Source organism: Oncorhynchus kisutch, linkage group LG17 (assembly GCF_002021735.2).
Source record: "Oncorhynchus kisutch isolate 150728-3 linkage group LG17, Okis_V2, whole genome shotgun sequence".
Taxonomy (NCBI): domain Eukaryota; kingdom Metazoa; phylum Chordata; class Actinopteri; order Salmoniformes; family Salmonidae; genus Oncorhynchus; species Oncorhynchus kisutch.
In genome coordinates this window covers 45,790,962-45,815,079 of record NC_034190.2, presented here as the reverse complement: position 1 = coordinate 45,815,079, position 24,118 = coordinate 45,790,962, and the positions used below count along the sequence as shown (strand labels likewise).

Below are 24,118 nucleotides of genomic sequence, written 5' to 3'. Positions count from 1 at the left end.
ACAGTTTTACTATATACTGGTATTTATACACGGACCGGTTTGGGTTTTTACTTGACCTTTTATGACGGTATTTTAATGTTTGGTTTGTTAAATGTGATACGCCGTGTGTAACATCCATTTTTATAGTTTACTCCGCTACTTGAGTCATCTCTCTGCTCTCTCTCTCTCTCTCTCTCTCTCTCTCTCTCTCTCCATGCCGCTTTCTACACAGACCTAGTCCCGCCCCCTGTCACTCAAAGGAGCGCATTTTTTGTTGCTTGACCACGAGATGGAGTAATCAATGCATGATCAATGCAGCACATGCAACAATGTTGATGACAACGATGTTGTTTCCACTTTGATCTTAATATACATCCACAAGCGTTCTATTGTAATTATTGTGTTTCTTACATCTGCAAACAGCTAGTTTGTGTTTTCTTAGCAAGTTGGCTAACTAGCTAATAAAAGTAATACGAGTCAGAGCAAACGCAGCCAGCTAATATAGCCTGATACCAGTACTGGTGGAGGCTTAAATCAGCATGTTGTTTGTGCAACAGTATCTTCTAAATCAAAGAGGAATAAGCAAAGCATGAATAAGTTGGCTATATGAATAAAGATTTAATGTAGCCAAAGATTATAGGGTCCCCTAGGAAACACAGAACATAACTTTGGTTCCTACCCTGTCACAATAACTTGTCCATGGCATTTTCATTCGTTGTCATGTCAAACAACACTGTATTCAAAGTGCCCACTATTATTTATATTCTAACAATATAATTATAATAAACATTCTATTTCCATGATTCCAAAAGTTCACCTAAGGGTTTTGATCTAAATCGCAATTGCAACATTTGGTTAAAAATAAGGCCTAGTATTTTAGCCCATTTCGTGGCAGTGTGGAAATTATCTCAAATGAGTGCAGGAAATGCAGAAATTGATGGAAATTATTTTAGGTTGAAGTTGAATTGAACAGTATAAACCAATCAGAATGTAGAAAGTGCGGGTCACGCACTACTCATAAAGCAAATGTGCAACTTGTATTAATCAAAAACATAAAATACTGTCAAAACTTTGAAAAATACCATGATATGATAATTTGGCCATATCGCCCAACCCTATCTCCCACCCAATATTTATAAGATGGGGGAACTACACCTGTGTAATGATCATGTTGGTTAATCAGCTTCTTGATATGCCACACCTGTCAGATGGATGGATTATCTTTGCAAAGGAGAAATGCTCACTAACAGGATGTAAACAAATTCATGCACAAAATTGCTTTTCTGATTTTCGTGACCAGATTGCCTGCTGCTAGCTCGGCATAATGCTAGCTCGGCATAATGCTATGCTAGGCTATCGATAAACTTACACAAATGCTTGTCTTGCTTATTTTCAAAATCTGAGATGACAGGGTGATTAACAAAAGGCTAAGCTGTGTTTGAATATATTTCACTTGTGATTTCATCGGATTTTTTGTCCGTTGCGTTATGCTACTTAGTGTCAGTTGATGACAATTATCCCGGATCCGGGATGGGTAGATCCAAGATTAACTTGGGTCAAGCGTTTTGGGTAGCCTTCCACAAGCTCCCACAATAAGTTGGGTGAATTTTGGCTCATTCCACCTGACAGAGCTGGTGTAACTGAGTCAGGTTTGTAAGGCCTCCTTGCTCGCACAAGCTTTTTCAGTTCTACCTACGACTTTGGAAGTATGCTTGGGGTCATTATCCATTTGGAAGGCCAATTTCCGACCAAGCTTTAACTTCCTGTCTAATGTCTTGAGATGTTGCTTCAATATATCACATAATTTTCCTACCTCATGATGCCATCTCTTTTGTGAAGTGCAACAGTCCCTCCTGTAGCAAAGCACCCCCACAACATGATGCCACCCCCGTGCTTCACGGTTGTGATGGTGTTCTTCGGCTTGCAAGCCTCCCCATTTTTCCTCCAAACATAATGATGGTCATTATGGCCAAACAGTTCTATTTTTGTTTCATCAGACCAGAGGACATTTCCCCATGTGCAGTTGCAAACCGTGGTCTGGCTTTTTTATAGCGGTTTTGGAGTAGTGGCTTCTTCCTTGCTGACCGGCCTTTCAGGTTATGCCCATGTAGGACTCGTTTTACTGTGAAAATTAATACTTTTGTACCTGTTTCCTCCAGCATCTTCACAAGGTCCTTTGCTGTTGCTCTGGAATTGATTTGCACTTTTCGCACCGAAGTATGTTCATCTCTAGGAGACAGAACGCGTCTCCTTCCTGAGCGGTATGACGGCTGCGTGGTCCCATGATGTTTATACTTGTGTACTATTGTTTGTACAGATGAACGTGGTACCTTCAGGTGTTTGGAAATTGCTTCCAAGGATGACCCAGACTTGTGGAGGTCGACCATTTTTTTTCTGAGGTCTTGGCTGATTTCTTCGATTTTCCCATGATGTCAAGCAAAGAGGCTCGGGGTTTGAAGGTAGGCCTTGAAATACATCCACAGATACTACTCCAATTGACTGAAATGATGTCAATTAGCCTATCAGAAGCTTCTAAAGCCATGACATAATTTTTCAAGCTGTTTAAAGGCACAGTCAACTTAGTGTATGTAAACTTCTGACCCACTGGAATTGTGATACAGTGAATTACAAGTGAAATAATGGGTCTGTAAACAATTGTTGGAGATATTGTCTTGTGTCATGCACAAAGTAGATGTCCTAACCGACTCGCCAAAACTATAGTTTGTTAACAAGAAATTTGTGGAGTGGTTGAAAAACAAGTTTTAATGACTCCAACCTCAGTGTATTTAATCTTCCGACTTCAACTGTATGTTGTGCCTTTCAAAGGTCTTCGAAAGCCAAGTCAACAAACAGATTACCGACCATTTCGAATCTCACCATACCTTCTCTGCTATGCAATCTGGTTTCAGAGCTGGTCATGGGTGCACCTCAGCCACGCTCAAGGTCCTAAACGATATCTTAACCGCCATCGATAAGAAACATTACTGTGCAGCCGTATTCATTGATCTGGCCAAGGCTTTCGACTCTGTCAATCACCATATCCTCATCGGCAGACTCGACAGCCTTGGTTTCTCAAATGATTGCCTCGCCTGGTTCACCAACTACTTCTCTGATAGAGTTCAGTGTGTCAAATCGGAGGGTCTGCTGTCCGGACCTCTGGCAGTCTCTATGGGGGTGCCACAGGGTTCAATTCTTGGACCGACTCTCTTCTCTGTATACATCAATGAGGTCGCTCTTGCTGCTGGTGAGTCCCTGATCCACCTCTACGCAGACGACACCATTCTGTATACTTCCGGCCCTTCTTTGGACACTGTGTTAACAACCCTCCAGGCAAGCTTCAATGCCATACAACTCTCCTTCCGTGGCCTCCAATTGCTCTTAAATACAAGTAAAACTAAATGCATGCTCTTCAACCGATCGCTACCTGCACCTACCCGCCTGTCCAACATCACTACTCTGGACGGCTCTGACTTAGAATACGTGGACAACTACAAATACTTAGGTGTCTGGTTAGACTGTAAACTCTCCTTCCAGACCCATATCAAACATCTCCAATCCAAAGTTAAATCTAGAATTGGCTTCCTATTTCGCAACAAAGCATCCTTCACTCATGCTGCCAAACATACCCTTGTAAAACTGACCATCCTACCAATCCTCGACTTTGGCGATGTCATTTACAAAATAGCCTCCAATACCCTACTCAACAAATTGGATGCAGTCTATCACAGTGCAATCCGTTTTATCACCAAAGCCCCATATACTACCCACCATTGTGACCTGTACGCTCTCGTTGGCTGGCCCTCGCTTCATACTCGTCGCCAAACCCACTGGCTCCATGTCATCTACAAGACCCTGCTAGGTAAAGTCCCCCCTTATCTCAGCTCGCTGGTCACCATAGCATCTCCCACCTGTAGCACACGCTCCAGCAGGTATATCTCTCTAGTCACCCCCAAAACCAATTCTTTCTTTGGCCACCTCTCCTTCCAGTTCTCTGCTGCCAATGACTGGAACGAACTACAAAAATCTCTGAAACTGGAAACACTTATCTCCCTCACTAGCTTTAAGCACCAACTGTCAGAGCAGCTCACAGATTACTGCACCTGTACATAGCCCACCTATAATTTAGCCCAAACAACTACCTCTTTCCCAACTGTATTTAATTTTAATTAATTTATTTATTTTGCTCCTTTGCACCCCATTATTTTTATTTCTACTTTGCACATTCTTCCATTGCAAAACTACCATTCCAGTATTTTACTTGCTATATTGTATTTACTTTGCCATCATGGCCTTTTTTGCCTTTACCTCCCTTCTCACCTCATTTGCTCACATTGTATATAGACTTGTTTATACTGCATTATTGACTGTATGTTTGTTTTTACTCCATGTGTAACTCTGTGTCATTTTATCTGTCGAACTGCTTTGCTTTATCTTGGCCAGGTCGCAATTGTAAATGAGAACTTGTTCTCAACTTGCCTACCTGGTTAAATAAAGGTAAAATAAATCAATTAAATAAATGTCTTGGACATCTGTCACCAGAACTAACCTGATTCTGGAGCAGTGCCTTAGACAGTGTTTTCCATCAACAATACGCCAAATGATGGAATTTTCTTGTGGAAGAATGGTGTCACCTTCCAATAGAGTTCCAGACACTTGAAGAATCTATGCCAAGGCTAATTAAAGCTGTTCTGGAGGCTTGTGGTGGCACAACACCCTATTAAGACACTTTTAAAAATTATTATTATTATTACTCGTTATGCTCCCAAACATTTCGTTGGTACAGCAACCAACATTTCGGCACGTAGTGCCTTTTTCAGGGTTGTCATTGTTCATCAAATATAAACATGTTGGGGGCTAGTCTAGTAGCTACTTGTAGAGGGCAAGAGGTCTGTGTGTGGTGTCCAGGCAGACCGTGTACCTACAGTGCTCCAATCTCATCGTCAGGGAATGCGCCCTCTTGCAGATTGGCAGGGATACGCTCTGCACTTCCAGGAATTCTGTATGCTTCTTTTTGTCCAACAAACGCCCACCATCAGATAAGATTTCTGTAAATATTTCTGTGTACTTAATCTACAATAAAGTGTTCCGGAGCTTTGTGCAGTTTTATTTAACACTTTCTGATGGACCCAGCTACTATTTCCCCCTCCAGATTGTTCTCAGACCTCTAATCCAACTTGTTTCAGATTTTGTCCAAGTTGTTTAATTGTAAACAGATATGGGTTTATGCCCGTTTGAAGAGCACTGGGCTGAGACCCTGCCTCTGAAGTGAGTACTAAAGTAATGTTGGCAGTGGCACCGCTTGAGATCCCTCTGTTTGTTGTAGACAAGGAATTATCTTTGTCTTTGTTTTGCCCTGTCTTAGCTTAGTATGTTTGCCCTCTTCTGTTGTGTCTTAAGTGTTCAAAACAGCCCTTAGCAGACGACTTGATATCTGATCATGTCTAGGTGACCTGCATTTTATGGCTGTCTGTGTTTGTGTTAGTGAGCTCGTGTATTTGTGTATGGTGTTTAAGCTGTAAATAGATTATTGAATGTTTATTTTACCCTGTAGGCTATTTGTGGGAATGGGACAGGCTTGGGTTTGTGTGTGCTTTACTTGTAAAGGATTTCCTCCTCTTCTTCCGAAGAGGAGAGGCGAAAAGGATCAGAGGACCAATATGCGGCGTGGTAAGTGTCAATGGTTCTTTTAATATGTAAACTTACTCATGAACAACTGATACAACAAAACAAGAAACGTGTGAAACCCTAAACAGCCCTATCTGGTGCAAAACACAAAGACAGGAACAATCACCCACAAACACACAGTGAAACCCAGGCTACCTAAGTATGATTCTCAATCAGAGACAACTAATGACACCTGCCTCTGATTGAGAACCATACTAGGCAGAAACATAGAAATACCCAAATGATAGAAAAACAAACATAGACTGCCCACCCAACTCACGCCCTGAACATACTAAATAAATACAAAACAAAGGAAATAAAGGTCAGAACGTGACATTACTGTTGCTTTGTGTGTGTTCAGTATGTAAGCTTTCCTTTTGTCAATAGGGTCAAGCTGTCAAAAGTGCGTGACTTTATTGGTTTATTCGGATCCCCATTAGCTTTTGCCGAAGCAGCTGCTATTCTTCCTGGTGTCCACACAAAACAGCATTCCATGACATGTTTAATCTCTTTATTTGTAAGGTAATTTTGCTGTTTGCTTGATTAATTGTAGATAGAAGGGAGTTTCATGCCATCATGGCTCTGTATAATACTGTGTGTTGCTGTGAATTTGTTTTGGATTTGGGGACTGTGTAGAGACCCCTGGTGGGATATTCAGAATGTATTCATACTCCTTGATTTATTCCACATTTTGTTGTTTACAGCCAGACACTTTTTTTTCCGCAATGATCCACAGACACAATAACGACAAAGTGTGTTTTTAGACATTTTTGAAAATGTTTTGAAAAGGAAATAAGGAAATATCTCATTTAAATAAGTATTCATACCCATGAGTCAATACATTGCTGCGATTACAGCTTTGAGTCGTCTTGGGTATGTCTATCAGCTTTGAACATCTGGATTTGGGGATTTTCTCCTGTTCTTCCTTGCAGATTTTCTCAAGCTCAATTAAGTTAGATGGGGAGCTGTGGTGAAAAGCAATCTTCAAGCCTTTCCACAGAAAGCATCCCCATAGCATGATGCTGCCTCCACCATGCTTCACGGTAGAGATGGTGTTAGACGGTGATGAGCAGTGCCTGGTTTTCTCCGGAAATAGCACTTTGCATTTAGGCCAAAGAGTTACATTTTGTCTCATCAGACCACAGAATATTTTGCCTTATGCTCTTGTCTATCAAATAACATTTTATTTGTCACATGCGCTGAATACAGGTGTAGATCTTAGCATGAAATGCTTACCTAACCAACAATGCAGGTAAAGAAATAGAGTTAAGAAAATATTTGCTAAATAAACTAGTGTAAAATAAAAAGTAACACAATAAGATTACATAACAATAAATTGGCTATAGACTAGTACCAATACCCCCTGTATATGTGCGGGAATACAGGTTAGTCAAGGTCATTTGTAGATGTAGGTAGGGGTAAAGTGACTATGCATAGATAATAAACAGCAAGTAGCAGCAGTGTAAAAGCAAAGCGTGGGTGGTCAATGTAAATAGTCTGGGTGGCCATTTGATGAATTGTTCAGCCATCTTATGGCTTGGGAGTAGAAGCTGTTAAGGAGCCTTTTGGACATAGACTTGGCGCTCCGGTACCATTTGCTGTGCGGTAGCAGAGAGAACAGTCTGACTTGTGTGACTGTAATCTTTGACAATTTTTTGGGCCTTCCTCTGACACCGTCTAGTGTCAGAGGAAGGCTTGGCCCCAGTGGTGTATTGGGCCATACTCACTACTCTCTGTAGCGCCTTATGATCGGACCCCGAGAAGTTGCCATATCAGGCAGTGATGCAACCGTTCAGGATGCTCTCGATGGTGCAGCTGTATAACTTTTTGAAGATCTGGGGACACATGCCAAATCTTTTCAGTCTCATGAGGGGGAAAGATGTTGTCGTGCCCTCTTCATGACTGTCTTGGTGTGTTTGGATCATAATAGTTCAGCCCTTCTTCTCATGTAGTCCACAATGATTTCCTTTGTCTTGCCTACATTGAGGGAGAGGTTGTTGTCCTGGCACCACACTGCCAGGTCTCTGACCTCCACCCTATTGGCTGTCTCATCATTGTCAGTGATCAGGCCTACCACTGTTGTGTCGTCAGCAAACTTAATGATGGTGTTGGAGTCGTGCTTGGCCACACAGTCGTGGGTGAACAGGGAGTACAGGACTGAGCACACACCTCTGAGGGGCCACGGTGTTGAGGATCAGCGTGGCAGATGTGTTGTTGCCTACCCTTACCACCTGGGGGTGGCCCTTCAGGAAGTCCAGGATCCAGTTGCAGAGGGAGGTGTTTAGTCCCAGGGTCATTAGCTTAGTGATGAGCTTTGTGGGCACTATGGTGTTGAATGCTGAGCTGTAGTCAGTTAACAGCATTCTCACATTGGTGTTCCTTTTGTCCAGGTGGTAAAGGGCAGTGTGGAGTGCGATTGAGATTGAGTCATCTGTGGATCTGTTGGGGCAGTATGCGAAATGGAGTGGGTCTAGGGTTTCCGGGATGATGATGCCTTTCAAAGCACATGGCTACTGATGTGGTTGTCATTTAGGCAGGTTAACTTTGCATTCTTGGGCACAGGGACTATGATCTGCTTGAAACATGTAGGTATTACAGACTCTGTCAGAGAGAGGTTGAAAATGTCAGTGAAGACACCAGTTGGTCTGCGTATGCTCTGAGTACAAGCCCTGGTAATCTGTCTGGCCCCACGGCCTTGTGAATGTTGACCTGTTTAAAGGTCTTGCTCACATCAAGTCGTCCGGAACAGCTAGTGCTTTCATGCATACTTCAGTGTTATTTGCCTTGAAGCAAGCATAGAAGGCATTTAGCTTTTTTCCATCTGGTAGGTTTCCGTCACAGGGCAGCTCGTGGCTGTGCTTCCCTTTGTAGTCCGTAATAATTTGCAAGCCGTGCCACATCCGACGAGCATCAGAGCCGGTGTAGTAGGTTTGACGCTTTGCCTGTTTGATGGTTCGTCTGAGGGCATAGGATTTCTTATAAGCATCTGGATTAGTGTCCTGCTCCTTGAAAGCAGCAGCTCTAGCCTTTAGCTCGGTGCGGATGTTGCCTGTATCGCATGGCTTCTGGTTGGGATATATACGCACGGTCACTGTGGGGACGACGTTGTTTATGCACTTGTTGATGAAGCCGGTGACTGAAGTGGGATACTCCTGTATGCCATAGGACGAATGCCATAGGACGAATCACGGAACGTATTCCAGTCTGTGCTCGCAAAACAGCACCCTTACGTAGCATCCTCATCATCTGACCACTACCAAATTGAGCGAGTCACTGATACTTTCTGCTTTAGTTTTTCCTTGTAAGCAGGAATCAGGAGGATAGAATTATGGTCAGATTTCCCAAATGGAGGGTGAGGGAGAGCTTTGTATGTGTCTCTCTGTGTGGAGTCTAGAGTTAGTTTTTTTTCTTTGGTGGCACATGTGAATGATGTAAAACAGATTTGTTTGCCGGCATTAAAGACCCCGACCACTAGGAACGCTGCTTCCGGATGGGCATTTTCTTGTTTGCTTATGCCCTTATACAGCTCATTGAGTGCGGTCCGAATAATATAGATGAGAACTCTCTTGGTAGATAGTGCGGTCTACAGCTTATCATGAGGTACTCTACCTCAGGCGAGCAATACCTCGAGACCCCTCATCTTACCAGATCTGTCCTGCCGATGCACAGAACCCCGCAAGCTCTATATTATCTGTGTTGTCGTTCAGCCACGACTCTGTGAAGCAAGATATGACAGTTTTTAATGACCCGTTGGTAGGATAGTCTCGACCGTAGACCATCCAGTTTGTTTTCCAGTGATTGCATGTTGGCCAATAGAACCGATGGTAGTGGTGATTTACTCACTCGCCTACAAATCCTCACAATGTACCCCGATCTTTGCCCCCTGTATCTCCGTCTTTTCTTCACGTGAATGACTGGGATTTCGGCCTGGTCTCCAGGAAGCAGTATATCCTTTGTGTTAGACTCATTAAAGAAAAAATATTTGTCCAGTTCGAGGTGAGTAATCTCTGTACTTTTCAGTCATAAGAGACATTAGCAGCAACTTTATGTACAAATAATGCGGAATATAACTGTAGTATCTGGGATCTACATCTGTTTATATTAGTTACTGTGCCGTTACTAAGCAGTAATGCATTACGGCAGTGTTACGTTACTACACCTAATGCACATGCGCACTGGGGTGCCGCGAACTGTAGAGCACGAGGGGTTTTGACTAAAGGAAAACTAACTGTACTCCCGTCTCCTGCCTGGTCATTTCTCCACAACACAAATATTACAGTGGCGACGAGGATGGGATTAAACTACATAAACGGACATTGCTTGAAGGGAAGAATGTTGCGTGAGTAATGAAACTCAAAATAATGATGTAATTCTTCAGTTATTTTTTATTTTCTTTCGCCAGTAGAGAAGGCTAAGCACTGCTAGTACAGTATTCAGGAGCTGCCAAGTAGCAAGACTATTGGAGTCCAGAATAGCGACACTGCCCTCTGGTGGTTAAATAAAAAAAACTGTAATTGAACCCATTGAAATTAGGTGATCTCAGTGGAGAAATATTGTCAAGAAAAAAAAGGAAGAAGGGACGTAACACGGTGTGTACATTAATACAAATGAGTGCAGTGAATGAAGTAATTGTAGAAACTTCTGAAGTGAAGAATTAGATGAAAATTATGAAAATTAAGGAAACTGAACAATTAACTGTGAAAATGGTCAACCATTGGTCGAGTACCAGAGTTCGAGGCTACAAAAGAAGATTTTGATTCCTATTTGGAGCGTTTTGAGCGTTGGCTGGCTGCAAATGAAATCAAAGATGAGAAGAAAGCAGATGTATTTCTCAGTGTTTTGGGTCCAATTGAGTATGGATTGCTGAAAGGTCTCATTGAACCAATAAAAGCAGTGGAGTTGAACTATGCAGAACTGACAAACTCTCAAGATATTTCAAGCCTAAGCCAATTCTCATTGCAGAACGTTTCAGATTTTACCAACGTCACCAGAGTCAAGGGGAAACCGTGGCTGACTACATCCTTGCTTTGAAAAGGCTGGCAAGTACATGTGAGTTTGCACGATTTCTTGATGATGCTCTCCAAGACAAGTTTGTATGTGGTCTCACAGGTGAAGCATATCACAGAAGGCTTCTGTCAGAGAAGGACCTGACCTTTAACTTGGACTCGAGCTTGCCCACAGGGTTACTGTTGAGCTATCGGGACATGCAGAACGTCAGAAAGGTGTTCACAAGGTCAGTGATGCACCTGGTGGAAAAAGCTCACAAAAGTCACACTTTTTTCAGTCCCGTCCTCAAGGTTACACAAGAACAAAGCAGCCCACATCTCAAAGGTCTAAGCCAAGTTGCTACAGATGTGGGGGAGATAATCATCAGCACAGTGAATGTCAATTCCAAAATGAAAAGTGCCACAATTGTGGAAAGGTTGGACATTTACAGAGAGTGTGTAAGGCCTCAAAACGCACAGCAAGAGCGCACAAAGTGTCAGACGCAGCACAAGAAGAGGAAGGTACAACTGAAACAGTATTGGAACTGTTCACAGTGTACACAGCTCAACAACTAAAAGATGGAATCTATCTCAACATGGAGTTAGCGGGAAAACCAGTAAAAATGCAGCTGGACACCGGAGCGTCTGTATCTCTGGTTCCAGAGAGAGACTACAAAGAAAAACTGAAAGAGTGCCCTCTTCAGCCCGCGTCCATCCGCCTTTCTTCATACACTGGTGAAACTATTCCTGTGTTAGGGCAGATCCAGGTACCAGTCCGGTATGAGGGGAAGGAGTGGACGCTACCGCTTGTCATTGTTAAAGGAGAAAAATCAGCCTTGCTAGGCAGAAACTGGCTACAAAAGATCAAGTTGAACTGGGGAGAAATCTTCAGTCTCAGAAATGACAAACCAGTGAGTCAGGCTACACTCACTAACATGCTGGAGACGCACAAAGAACTTTTCAAAGATGACTACGGTGAAATACAAGACTTCACAGCAAAAGTCAAAGTGCCAGAAAGAACCAAGCCTATCTTTCACAAACCACGTCCGGTTCCCTATGCTCTTAAGGAAGCAGTAGAGAAGGAACTGGACCGCCTACAGAAGAATAACATAATCACGAAAGTATCGAGGAGTGACTGGGCTGCTCCGATTGTTGTTGTCTCAAAGAAAGACAAGACCGTCAGAATGTGTGGTGACTACAAGGTCACAGTAAATCGCTGCATACTACCAGAGGAATATCCACTACCAAACGCTGAAGATCTGTTTGCCGCTCTAGCTGGTGGGAAGGTTTTCAGTAAGCTGGACCTGGCATTCGCTTATCAGCAACTGAAGCTGGATCCGGAGTCAGAACAGTATCTGACCATCAATACACACAAGGGGCTTTTCAGATTCAATCGCTTGGCCTATGGAATCTCGACAGCTCCAGCGATATTCCAACAAACAATGGATCAGATCTTGAACAGTATAGACCATGTTGTCTGCTTCATGGACGACATCCTCGTGTCAGCACCAACCATTGGAGAGCACCTTGTAGTGCTGGACAAAGTGATGTTAAGACTGGAGAAATACGGAGTGAGAATGAAACGCAAAAAGTGTGAGTTCCTCCAGGACTCAGTGGAGTATCTCGGATACAAGATTGATGCACAAGGCCTGCACCCAACCAACAGCAAGGTGAAAGCAATCGTAAGCACCCACAAATATCTCAGAGCTGAGGTAATTTTTGGGGCTCCTGAACTATTACGGAAAGTTTGTGGCAAACTTGTCCACACTGTTGCATCCGCTTCACCAACTGCTGCAGGCCGATACAAAGTGGAATTGGTCCCCACAATGCGAAGAAGCATTCAAGACTTGCCCACTTGCCCACTACAACACAGAGATGAAGCTGAGACCTGCGTGTGATGCATCTCCATATGGAGTAGGAGCCGTCATCTCACATGTTCTACCGTCAGGTGAAGAACACCCTATTGCATTTGCATCACGTACTCTGTCACCAAGTGAGAGAAATTATGCTCAAATTGAGAAGGAAGCCCTGAGCATAATATTCGGAATGAAGAAGTTTCACAAATACCTCTACGGAAGGAAGTTCCAACTGCTGACAGATCACAAGCCTCTGTTGGCCATCCTTGGACCAAAATCAGCTATACCAACCCTTCCTGCACTTCGAATGCAACGTTGGGCTCTGATATTGTTAGCCTACGACTACGAGATTGAGTACAGACGATCCAATGATCACGCAAATGCCGATGCACTATTGAGACTGCCGTGCAATAGTGACTCCGACAGTGAAGATGATAGAGCTGTCTTCCAGATCTCTCTCATTGATGAAATGCCCATATCTGCTTCTGACATAGCAGAGGAAACAAGGAAAGACCCAGTGCTTTCCAAAGTCTTGGACTTAACATTAGGCGGTTGGCCAACCTTCGTAAATGACGATAACCTTCGTCCGTTCATCGACAAGAAAGACCAGTTGTCCACTGATCAAGGGTGTGTTCTGTGGGGATCAAGGGTGGTGGTACCTCACAAATTCCAGAGGAGACAGCTATCTGACCTGCATGAGGGACATCCAGGGATCACTTGAATGAAAACACTCGCTCGCAGTTGTCTGTGGTGGCCTGGACTGGATCAGGACATTCAACAGCATGTAGGCCACTGCTCACCTTGTGAAGCTGTTCGCAACAAGCCAGTTGCTGCACCTCTTCATCCATGGTCCTGGGCTGCTATACCTTGGGAACGCATCCATGTGGATTACGCCGAAATTGACAAGCAACATTTCCTTGTTGTCGTTGATGTCCATTCCAAGTGGATGGAAGTGTTCCCTACTCAACTGACCACAGCTGAGAAGACCATCAATCTTCTCAGACACCTGTTTGCATCCTTTGGACTAGTCAAGGAGCTCGTATCGGACAATGGCCCTCCGTTCACGTCAAACGATTTTGAAATGTTTCTCAAGAACAATGGAGTAAGGCACATCCTGTCACCACCTTACCATCCGGCATCAAACGGCACAGCGGAGAGAGCCGTGCAAACCTTTAAGAAGGCCTGGACTAGACTCGAGGTTCAGTCTGTGCCCACCCACCAAAGGCTTCCGCGGTTCCTGTTTACTTACCGTAACACACCACACACAGTAACGGAATGTACACCAGCTGAACTGTTTCTGAACCGCCAACCACGTACCCGCCTGACATTGTTGAAACCAGACTTGTCAAGCACTGTGGCAAAGAACCAGCTACAGCAGAAGAAAGCTCATGACAGACACTCAAAGACTGTCAGAGAATTCAAAGAGGAAGAGAGGGTGATGGTACGTGATTTCAGACACCCTAAGCGCCTGTGGATCTCAGGTGTGATCATGCAACGCAGAGGACCTTTGACTTACCAAGTCCAAATTGGTCATCGCCAGGTCAACGTTCATGTGGATCATCTGCTACGGTCCAACGCCCCAGCAGAGACATGCCGAGAGAACAAGAACAATAACGACCCCCAGGACTATTCTCCTGACTGTGGACGTACGGGAGAGACAGAGCCTGACCTTCCACCCGAACCTGGCCCACCACAGGAAGCTCAGGAGGAGCGGAGATATCCTATTCGACAGCGAAGGGCACCTCAAAAGCTTGACCTGTGAGTTAAGCTGGTTAAGGAGGTAACAGACAGTAAAACAAACACTTTAATATGTCCTAGATAAAAGGAAAGAAAAAGGACATTACCTGGGTTAGTTATTAGGACACAAACTCCATCTTCGGGGCAGAATAATCCCCTGGATTTGTGCTGGGTTCTGAAAAGTCTGCTTCAACCCAGTAGTTGAAAAATGTTTAAGAATGCATTGTTCAGATATTGCATTAGTAGTTACCTAACATATTTACCTTGTTCTCTGGGAGTTAAACACTATGGGGGAGGAGTGTAGTATCTGGGATCTACATCTGTTTATATTAGTTACTGTGCTGTTACTAAAGCAGTAATGCATTACGGCAGTGTTACGTTACTACACCTAATAGGAAATGCACATGCGCACTGGGGTGCCGGGAACTGTAGGGCACGAGGGGTTTTGACTAAACGAAAACTAACTGTACTCCCGTCTCCTGCCTGGTCATTTCTCCACAACACAAATATTACAATAACTAACAAAATAGCACAGTTGGTTAGGAGCCCTTAAAACGGTAGCTATCTCCTCCGACGCCATTATATAATCGGCGCCATTTCACGTGCCTTTTTGCAAACTCGTGCTGTCGTGTCTTTTTCTCAGGATTGGCTTCCGTCTGACCTCTCTCCATAAAGCCCAGATTTGTGAAGTGCTGTAGAAACTGTCCTTCTGGCAGGTTCTCCCATCTCCCTCAAGGAACTCTGTACCCGCCTGACTAGTTGGGTTCTTGGTCACCTCTCTGAACAAGGTCCTTCTTGCCCGGCTGCTCAGTTTGGTCGGACAACCAGCTCTAGGCAGTCTTGGTAGTTTAAATGTATGTGTTTCAATTTCTCAATGATGGAGACCACTGTGCTGTTGGAAACTTTCAACACTCTAGAAATTGTTTTATACCCTTCCACAGATGTATGCCTCATCAAAATTCTACACTACATGACCAAAAGTATGTGGACACCTGTTCGTCAAACATCTCATTCCTAAATCATGGGCATTAATATGGAGATGATCCCCCTGTAGCTGCTATAACAGCCTCCGCTCTTCTGGGAAGGCTTTCCACTAGATGTTGGAACATTGCTGCGGGGACTTGCTTCAATTCACTGATGTTGGGCGATTAGGCCTGGCTCGCAGTCGGCGTTCCAATTCATCCCAAAGGTGTTCGATGGGGTTTTAGGTCAGGGCTCTGTGCAGACCAGTCAAGTTCTCCCACATTGATCACATTGACCATTTCTCGCTTTGTGCACAGGGGCATTGTCATGCTGAAACAGGAGAGGGCCTTTCCCAATCCTCTTTGTTAACATCACACACACTGTCAGGCATTTCACGCACAAATATCTAGATACTGACTGTTACTTCTTGGTGGCCTACAGCAATACACTAAAATAATAGACTTTACATGAGGCGGGTGAACCTGGAACCACAACACTTCAATAACACTTGACATGAGATCTTCTCTAAGAATTACAGGGATATGACTCTGATATGGTGCCTACGGAAAGAACCCTCAACTTTTTCCAAATTATGTTGCGTTACAGCCTTATTCTAAAATGTATTAAATAGATTTTTTCCTCGTCAATCTACGCACATAACCCTGTAATGACAAAGCAAAAACAGGTTTTTAGAAACTTTTGCTAATTTATTTTAAAAAATTAAGTAACGTAAATGTCACATTTACATAAGTATTCAGACTCTTTACTCACCTTTGTGATTATAGCCTTGAGTCTTCTTGGGTATGACGCTACAAGCTTGGCACACCTGTATTTGGGGAGTTTCTTCTATTCTTCTCTGCAGATCCTCTCCAGGTTGGATGAGGAGCATTGCGGCACAGCTATTTTCAAGTCTCTCCAGAGATGTTCGATCCGTTTCAAGTCTGAGCTCTGGCTGGGCCACTCAAGGACATTCAGAGACTTGTCCCGAAAGCAACTCCTGCGTTGTCTTGGCTGTGTACTTAGGGTGGTTGTCCTGTTGAAAGGTGAACCTTCACCCCAGTCATAGGTCCTGAGTGCAAAGTTTCTTCCAGACGTGACTCTTGGCATTAAGGTCAAAGAGTTCAATCTTGATTTCATCAGACCAGAGAATCTTGTTTTTCATGGTCTAAGAGTCTTTAGGTGTGTTTTCGCAAACTCCAAACTGTCATGTGCCTTTTCCAGAGGAGGGGCTTCCATCTTTCCACTCTACCAGAAAAGTCTGATTGGTGGAGAGTCGCAAAGATGGTTACCCATCTGGAAGGTTCTCCCATCTTCACAGATGAACTCTAGAGCTCTGTCAAAGTGACCATTAGGTTCTTGGTCACCTCCCTGACCAAAGCCCTTCTCTCCCGATTGCTCAGTTTGGCCGGGCAGCCAGCTCTAGGAAGAGTCTTTGTGGTTCCAAACTTGTTTCATTTAAAAAAGACAGGGACCTTCAGTGCGGCAGATATGTTTTGGTACCCTTCCCCAGATCTGTGCCTCGACTCAATCCTGTCTTGGAGCTCTACGGACAATTCCTTCAACCTCGTGGCTTGGTTTTTGCTCTGACATGCACTGTGAACTGTGGAACCTTTATATAGACAGGTGTGTTCCTTTCCAAATCATGTCCAATCAATTGTTTTTACCACAGGGGACTCCAATCAAAATGTTGAAACATCTCAAGGATGATCAATAGACACAGAATGCACCTCAGCTCAATTTTGAATTTCATGGGTCTGAATACTTATGTAAATAAAGTATTTAAGTTTTTTTTTTAAATGCAAAAAAAAAACATGTTTTCACTTTTTCATTATGGGGAATTGTGTGTAGATTAACATTTTTTATTTAATATACGTTTTAGAATAAGGCTGAAACGTAACAAAATGTGGAAAAAGTGTCACACTCACTCACTCACTCACTCACTCCCCTATAGGCATTCCTGTCTCTTCTGTAGTTGTTATATCCTTGTATTGCTACTGCTGTATCACTAAAGGAATTATCTAAGTGTCTCTGAAATGGATAATATATTAATTAGATGTCGATGGTTTAATCGGAATGGCCGATTTTCAAGTTTTCATAACAATCGGTAATCTGCCTTTTTGGATGCCGATTATATTGCAATCCACGAGGAGACTGCATGGCAGGCTTGACCACCTGTTACATGAGTGCAGGCAGCAAGTAGCCATGGTAAGTTGCTAGCTAGCATTAAACTTCTCTTTGTTTTATATAATCTTAACAATAATCACTAGTTAACTACACACGGTTGATGATATTACTAGTTTAACTAGCTTGTCCTGCATTGCATAAAGTCAATGCAGTGCCTGAAATTGTGTCACTTCTCTTGCGTTCAGTGTAAGCAGAGTCAGGGAATTTGCAGCAGTTTGGGTCGCCTGTCTCGTTGCGAACTGTGTGAAGACCATTTCTTCCTAACAAAGAACGTAATTAATTTGCCAGAATTTTACATAATTATGGCATAACATTGAAGGTTGTGCAATGTAACAGCAATATGTAGACTTAGGGATGCCACCCGTTAGATAAAATACGGAACGGTTCCGTATTTCAATTAAACAAATGTTTTGTTTTCTAAATGATAGTTTCCTGATTTTACCATATTAATGACCTAAGGCTCGTATTTCTGTGTGTTATTATGTTATAATTAAGTCTATGATTTGATATTTGATAGAGCAGTCTGACTGAGCGGTGGTAGGCAGCAGCAGGCTCGTAAGCATTCATTCAAACCACACTTTCCTCCGTTTGCCAGCAACTTTTCGCAATGCTTGAAGCACAGCACTGTGTATGACTTCAAGCCTATCAACACCCGAGATTAGGCTGGCAATACTATAGTGCCTATAAAAACATCCAATAGTCAAAGGTCTGTGAAATACAAATGGTATAGAGAGAAATAGTCCTCTAATTCATATAATAACTACAACCTAACTATAACCTTAACTGGGAATATTGAAGACTCATGTTAAAAGAAACCACCAGCTTTCATATGTTCTGAGCAAGGAACTTAAACATGAGCTTTTTTACATGGCACATATTGCACTTCACACTTTTTCTCCAACACTGTGTTTTTTGCATTATTTAAACCAAATTGAACATGTTTCATTATTTATTTTCAGACTAAATTGATTTTATTTATGTATTATATTAAGTTAATTGTTCATTTAGTATTGTTGTAATTGTCATTATTACAAATATATATATATAAAAATCGGCCCGATTTAATCGGTATCTGCATTTTTTGGTCCTCCAATAATTGGTATCGGCGTTGAAAAATCTTAATCGGTCGCCACTAATATGAATGCTATCTGATGTTAGCAAGTTAATGATTTCATGAACCGTATTTCTAAGGTTGCTTGTATACATTTCCCTCTAAGTCCTTTCCCGTGTAGCTTATCAGAGATTGACTTAATATGGGAAAAAAAAGATATACATTATTCAGCACAGTGTGCCCTGTGAGGTTCACTCTGAAGACTCAGGCTTGGCTCTCTCATTCCTTCCAGAGTGATCATTTCTGTTGTGAATGGGTCAGGCTGCAGTGCTCAGTGTTACTGAGAATCAGGGCCATCGATTATTTTGGCAGACAGCAAGCTGACCTGCTTTCTTCCCTCTATGGTGACATCTCTCATCTGTCTGCGCTGGGTCAAGATGAGCTGGGGAAAATTGAAGGTCTTGCTGTAATGATAGAGGAGGAATGTGGCCCACAGCTCTTCATCTTCGATCACCCCTCGCCACTTTCAATGACTCATTTCTTCACAGACGGGCACCATGGGAGATGCAGTTTATCTTTATCGACGGGGCTGTTGTGTTCATTCATGCACTATGCTACTTAGCGAGCGGAAACGCTGCCTCTTATGCTTCTTTGCTTTATTATTATTATTATTCAGGGATGTTTTATGACATGTTTTAAGTTTGGGTTGATTAAATGACTACATTTTACATTGTGAATGACGGTCTTAAAAGCAAAGCTCATGTTAAAGATATGGGACTCATACTCCATGAAATAAATACATTTGTCAGGTTGTGCTAAAACAGAAACGATTGAAACATTCCATGGAAGGTTCAGGCCATAATGCCTATTAATGACTCCAACCCCACCCCAAAATCTAAACATCATTATTTCAGATGTATCTCTTCCCATGGTCTAAATGCACCTGTCCTGTCTCCAGTGCTGTTGTCCCAGATAGAAGCGGACTATTCTCTCTGAACCCAGCTGCTGACAGCTGCTGCCCTCCTCAAGAAATGATTCTCTCACCATCCCTCTTCCTGGCTTTCTCCTGTTTTCTCTCTTCCTCTAACACATTGACTCTAAAAAATACTCCTCTTCCCACACTCCTACTCTCCCCGACAGGTAGAATCAGGGTTCTTCCATGAGAGTGATGCTAAGATCGTGGGGAAGTCGATCCGGGACCGCGTAGCACTTATTAAATGGAGGCGGGAGAGGACTGTGTCGGCCCTACCCCCAGTGAACCAGGGAGAGGCAGGACTCAGGGCCCATGCCACCCTAGCCCAGGGGACCTCTGCTGGGGCTACACAGGCAGGACAGCCCCCTTTGATTGAGCCCAACGAGCCAGAAGCAGACCAGCACGACAGGCTATGTAACCTTCCGGCCAGCGCAACCTCTGTCACATGTGAGACACCACTGACACACACATCATGTGGAAAGACACGCAACATGTAAAACCCCACAACACATCTCCTTCCTGTCACACATTCACATACATTTGATACAGTGGTCTCTGTGTCATCAGTTGAATTGATCTTTGACAGTAGTGTTTATATTATGGGGGTTTGTACTTGTTTATTTGTGTCTAATGTGTAACCGCTCTTTGTCACTTTGTTCTAGTTGCCTGTGTGGTTAAAGACTAACCTCCATCTCTGTTTGTCTATGTAGCAGACAGTACCTTTGACAGCGGCCTGGGCTCCACTGTGTTTTCTGACTCCCACAGCAGCCAGCACAATGTCCTCTACCAGTCCCAAGTGGAACCCATCACCATGGCAACACAGCAGGTCTGTACCACACACATACAGATGTACACTTCATGTACACTTCATGTACACTCAAGACATGTGAACTGCGCAGAGGGTCATTAACATGCATACACTACACACACATACTGGACACATGCACATACATCCTCATTTACATAGAGATATGCATTACATGCACATGTATGTTACATATGCTCACAAACATGGTTATTTGCCTTTATCCATAAATCCGTATCAATTTACATGTCTGCTAACATTTGCACATGTATGTTTATGCTCAACGTATACTGATTTAATACACACACACACACACACACACACACACACACACACACACACACGTGTATCTCATTTACTCAGAATTCCCCAATTCATCTCTATCCCACTTCATTATCATGTTTTTGTTGTGCATGTGTTTTGGTTGTGTGCCTTTTGAGTAATGTGTGTTTTGCCTGTGGGTCCCTGTATGGGCTCAGCGTCAGTGTTTGGCTTCAGCACGTCCCCGATCCTGTGAAAGGGGCGAGGGGTGGAAAGCAGCCCTGGGGCCAGAGTTCCGAGTGTGTGCAGGGACACGGAGAGGGAGTGCCTCGGTCATTGACACTCTTAGAGGCAACAACGACATCCCTCTTCATATGCTCCTGCAACCTATTACCTCTGGGTCCTGCAGCCAACAGAGAGCTTCCAGTCCCTCCTCCACATCACCAGACGACCAGTCAGAGAGCAGCCCCTCTGAGTCCCGCTCTGAGGCCGAGGATGGCTTCCCTTCCCCGAGTGCATTTCCTGCCCCCATCCTCCTGGCCCCCCCATCCCCCACATACTCTGAGGCCCGACGTCATAGTGACTCTTCTATAGAATCTCCGACATTGGAAGCCACCAATGGAAGTAGGTTGAAGTCTGTGTCAGTGGAGGCAGCAGTGGGGCGGAGGCACTCGGACCTTAGCACGCTGCAGAGCCTAAACTCTGCCCTTCAACACCACCATCATCATCACCAAGGCGCACCCAGAAACCACCTGTGCCAAGCCTGCCTCTCTCTGCTGCTGCTGAAGTCACGAGAAGGGGGGCACAAGAAGCACACTGCTTTTCCCTTTCCACCACACCCCTGTGCTTGCCCCCACCGGTACCACCACTTCTCCAGTGGGATGACGACAACTGCAGGGTCAGGAGGGATGAAAGGTCCAAGTCATACAGGAAGTGACTTCTCTGACCTCTCCTTATTACAAAAGAACCTGATGAACATCATCAGCCGTAAAACCACCCCATCCAACCAGGGCCAAGCCTCCCTCCTCCACCTGCGTACAGCCCAACAGCCTGTACGGAGCTATGGGGATGGTAGTCTGAAGTTAACCCAGAGAGGCTGCTTCAGTGTTGACCACACAGCACCCCCTCTAGCCAGGCCCATACAGGACCACCAGGCCAGCTACTGTGCTGGGGAGCACCGAGCCACCGGGCCTCCGGGAGTGGTAGGTCCCACAGGGAGACTAGGGCTGCATCTCAATGGTCTGAAGTGTCTTTCTCTCCATGTCTCCTTTCCTTCAACTGCACTGAACTGACAACAAAGGATAGGTGAACTTACTGTTGATACCAACAATGATTGTACTTTCACCTGTCCAGTTCCATGATGTCAGTGCAGATTTGGTAAAGCAGATGAGAGGGGTCTGCTTTAGACTACTGAGAGGCTCCCAGACCCCTACCCTCAGCTCAAACTCTCACCCGTAGAACTGACTCCTCCCAGCTTATAGAAGGGGCTACTTTGCATAAGATGGAGCTGATGATTGCGCTAGACCTCACTCCCTCTTTGGGGCAGTAGAGGGCGCTCTGTTTTAATGCAGCCATGGGACTGGGCCCTGCTCTCTCTCTTCCACTCAGCTTCAAACTACCATAGAAGTCCATGGTCCTTCCACTGATTCTGTTTGTGCGCTTTGGGACAAGCTGGTTCTCTGGAGGGCCATAGATACTGCTGTCTACACTAACTCTCTAACCCTTTGCCAACTTCAGCTAGCCTGTTTTAATGTCAGCGTCTTCTGTTTCTACTTCACTGACCAAATGCCAAAAATGCAAAACCCGCCTTTTTACACCCACTCATATCTCCCTGCCCATGGAACATCCTCAGTGAATGGGCAGATGGCTGTGGCAAACGAAGGGAATGAATTATGGCTGTGTCCCCTCTTCCCCATCCTCTGCCTCCTTATTTTAGTGCACACCTGCTGCCTCTTCTGTTAACCCTGCTCATTGTTTGTGTGTTTTTACAACTTTATTTTAATCCTTCATCCACGCATTATCATTGACATCCTTTGTTTTTGTCAACTGAACATTTCGGCTCATGTTTTTCTCTTGTACAGGATGTCTAGCTATTATTGTTCTAGTTTGTAGATTTAGATATTTGTGTTCATTCATAATATTTTTACATCACTGTCAAATACAGACATTTTTAACGGGGGCCTAAAAGCGCCGCCCAGAGAAGTGACTATCTCTGTCTGTCCTCTAACATGTCTCCATCTCTCCTCTCAGCCCAGTGCTGTGCATGCATTGCTCCAGAACCAGTCATCTCTCCAGGGCCAGCCTGCCTCTGCCCCAGCCCTGCACACGCACCTGCAGTACCTCCAGCCTGGCCACAGCTATCTCGCCAGTCCCCTGGCAGCCCAACAGACACCTACCGCAGCAGGCTACTCAGCTGCAGCTCTACAACACACCCCAGCCTCGACAACTTACACAGCATCAAACATTCCTCTGCAACATAACAATACTGGACATAGCTACCCAGCTCCAGCTCTGCAAAAGACAGCAACAGCAGCAAGTCATTCAACTGCAAATGTACCACTTCAACAGCCTGCAGCAAGCATTTCAGCAGCTACCCTGCCCCTGCAACAGCCACACACTGCAGCAAGCTACACTGCAGCAACTATGCCAATCCAACAGACACCAACTCCACAGAACTACAGTGCCCCAACTCAGCAACAAATGACTCAAACTGCTGCAAGCTACCCAGCTCCAATTCTGCAACAGACCCCAACAGCAGCAAGCTTCTCAGCAGCAGTAGCCATGCCTGTCCAACATACTGTATTGGCAGCTAGCATAGGAACTGCAACAATACCCTCACAACCAGCTGCACAGAGATACCCAGCTCCAGTGGAGCATCTGCAACATCTCGCTCCCCCACAGAGCTATGCATCTGTAGCCCCAACTGTGGTCCACACCGTACCTATACCCAGTCTCCCTACTCAGGATCCCAGTGTCGCAACACAGCCTCTAGCTGCTGCTGTGCTTCCCCCAGTCCAGCCTTGCCCAGCGCCACACAGCCTCCCAGCCACAGCCATGCCTCCCAGTCTGCAGCCAGGCCAGTCTAGTCCCATGCATCACAGCCAACAGACTGTGCCGGTGTCCATTCAACAGCAACATAGCCAGCCAATGCCCCAGCCCTCAGTACAACACCGCCAACAGCCTGTTCAGGCCCCCATTCAGCAGCACAACCAGCAAACTGTGCAGGTCCCCCTACCCAAACACAGCCAGACAATGGCCCAGCCCACTGTCCAACAGGCTCCAGTCGTCCAGAGCTATCAGTCACCTGCCCATACTGTGCAGCAAGCTTCAACCCTCCAGAGTTACCCCAACGCTGCACCCCTAATGGGGCAACCGAACACTGCTTCACAGAGCTACACACCCACAGCCCCACACATAAAACAACAGGCTGCACCGGTACAAGGCTACACGCCAACGAAACCCAGTGTGATGGGTCAGGCCTGTCCATCTGCTCCACAGCAGGCTGCAGCCCCTAAGACCTACCCAGTGGCCCCCATAGTGCAACAACAGACTGGGACTGCCACTCCACAGCACAGCCAGGCCCAGGCAGCTACACTACCACTAGTCCAACAGGTGAGTTTAGATATAGGAGTATAGGAGTCAGCCTGAGGTTGACGCTGT

At 44.7% G+C, this 24,118-nt stretch overlaps 1 protein-coding gene across 8 annotated transcripts in view; it reads left to right on the top strand.

The window, feature by feature from the left end:
* LOC109907749 (serine/threonine-protein kinase WNK2) overlaps positions 1-24,118 on the top strand; it is a 136,400-nt gene that overhangs the window by 74,042 nt on the left and 38,240 nt on the right. For 6 of the 8 annotated variants that reach the window (XM_031793931.1, XM_031793930.1, XM_031793927.1 and 3 more), the window contains exons 8-11: positions 19,560-19,839; positions 20,103-20,218; positions 20,677-21,660; positions 22,709-24,070. In XM_031793931.1, coding sequence (XP_031649791.1) covers positions 19,560-19,839; positions 20,103-20,218; positions 20,677-21,660; positions 22,709-24,070 — 2,742 coding nt within the window. The remainder of the gene's footprint in view (positions 1-19,559; positions 19,840-20,102; positions 20,219-20,676; positions 21,661-22,708; positions 24,071-24,118) is intronic. The other 2 variants (XM_031793926.1, XM_031793932.1) reach the window with 2 other exon arrangements.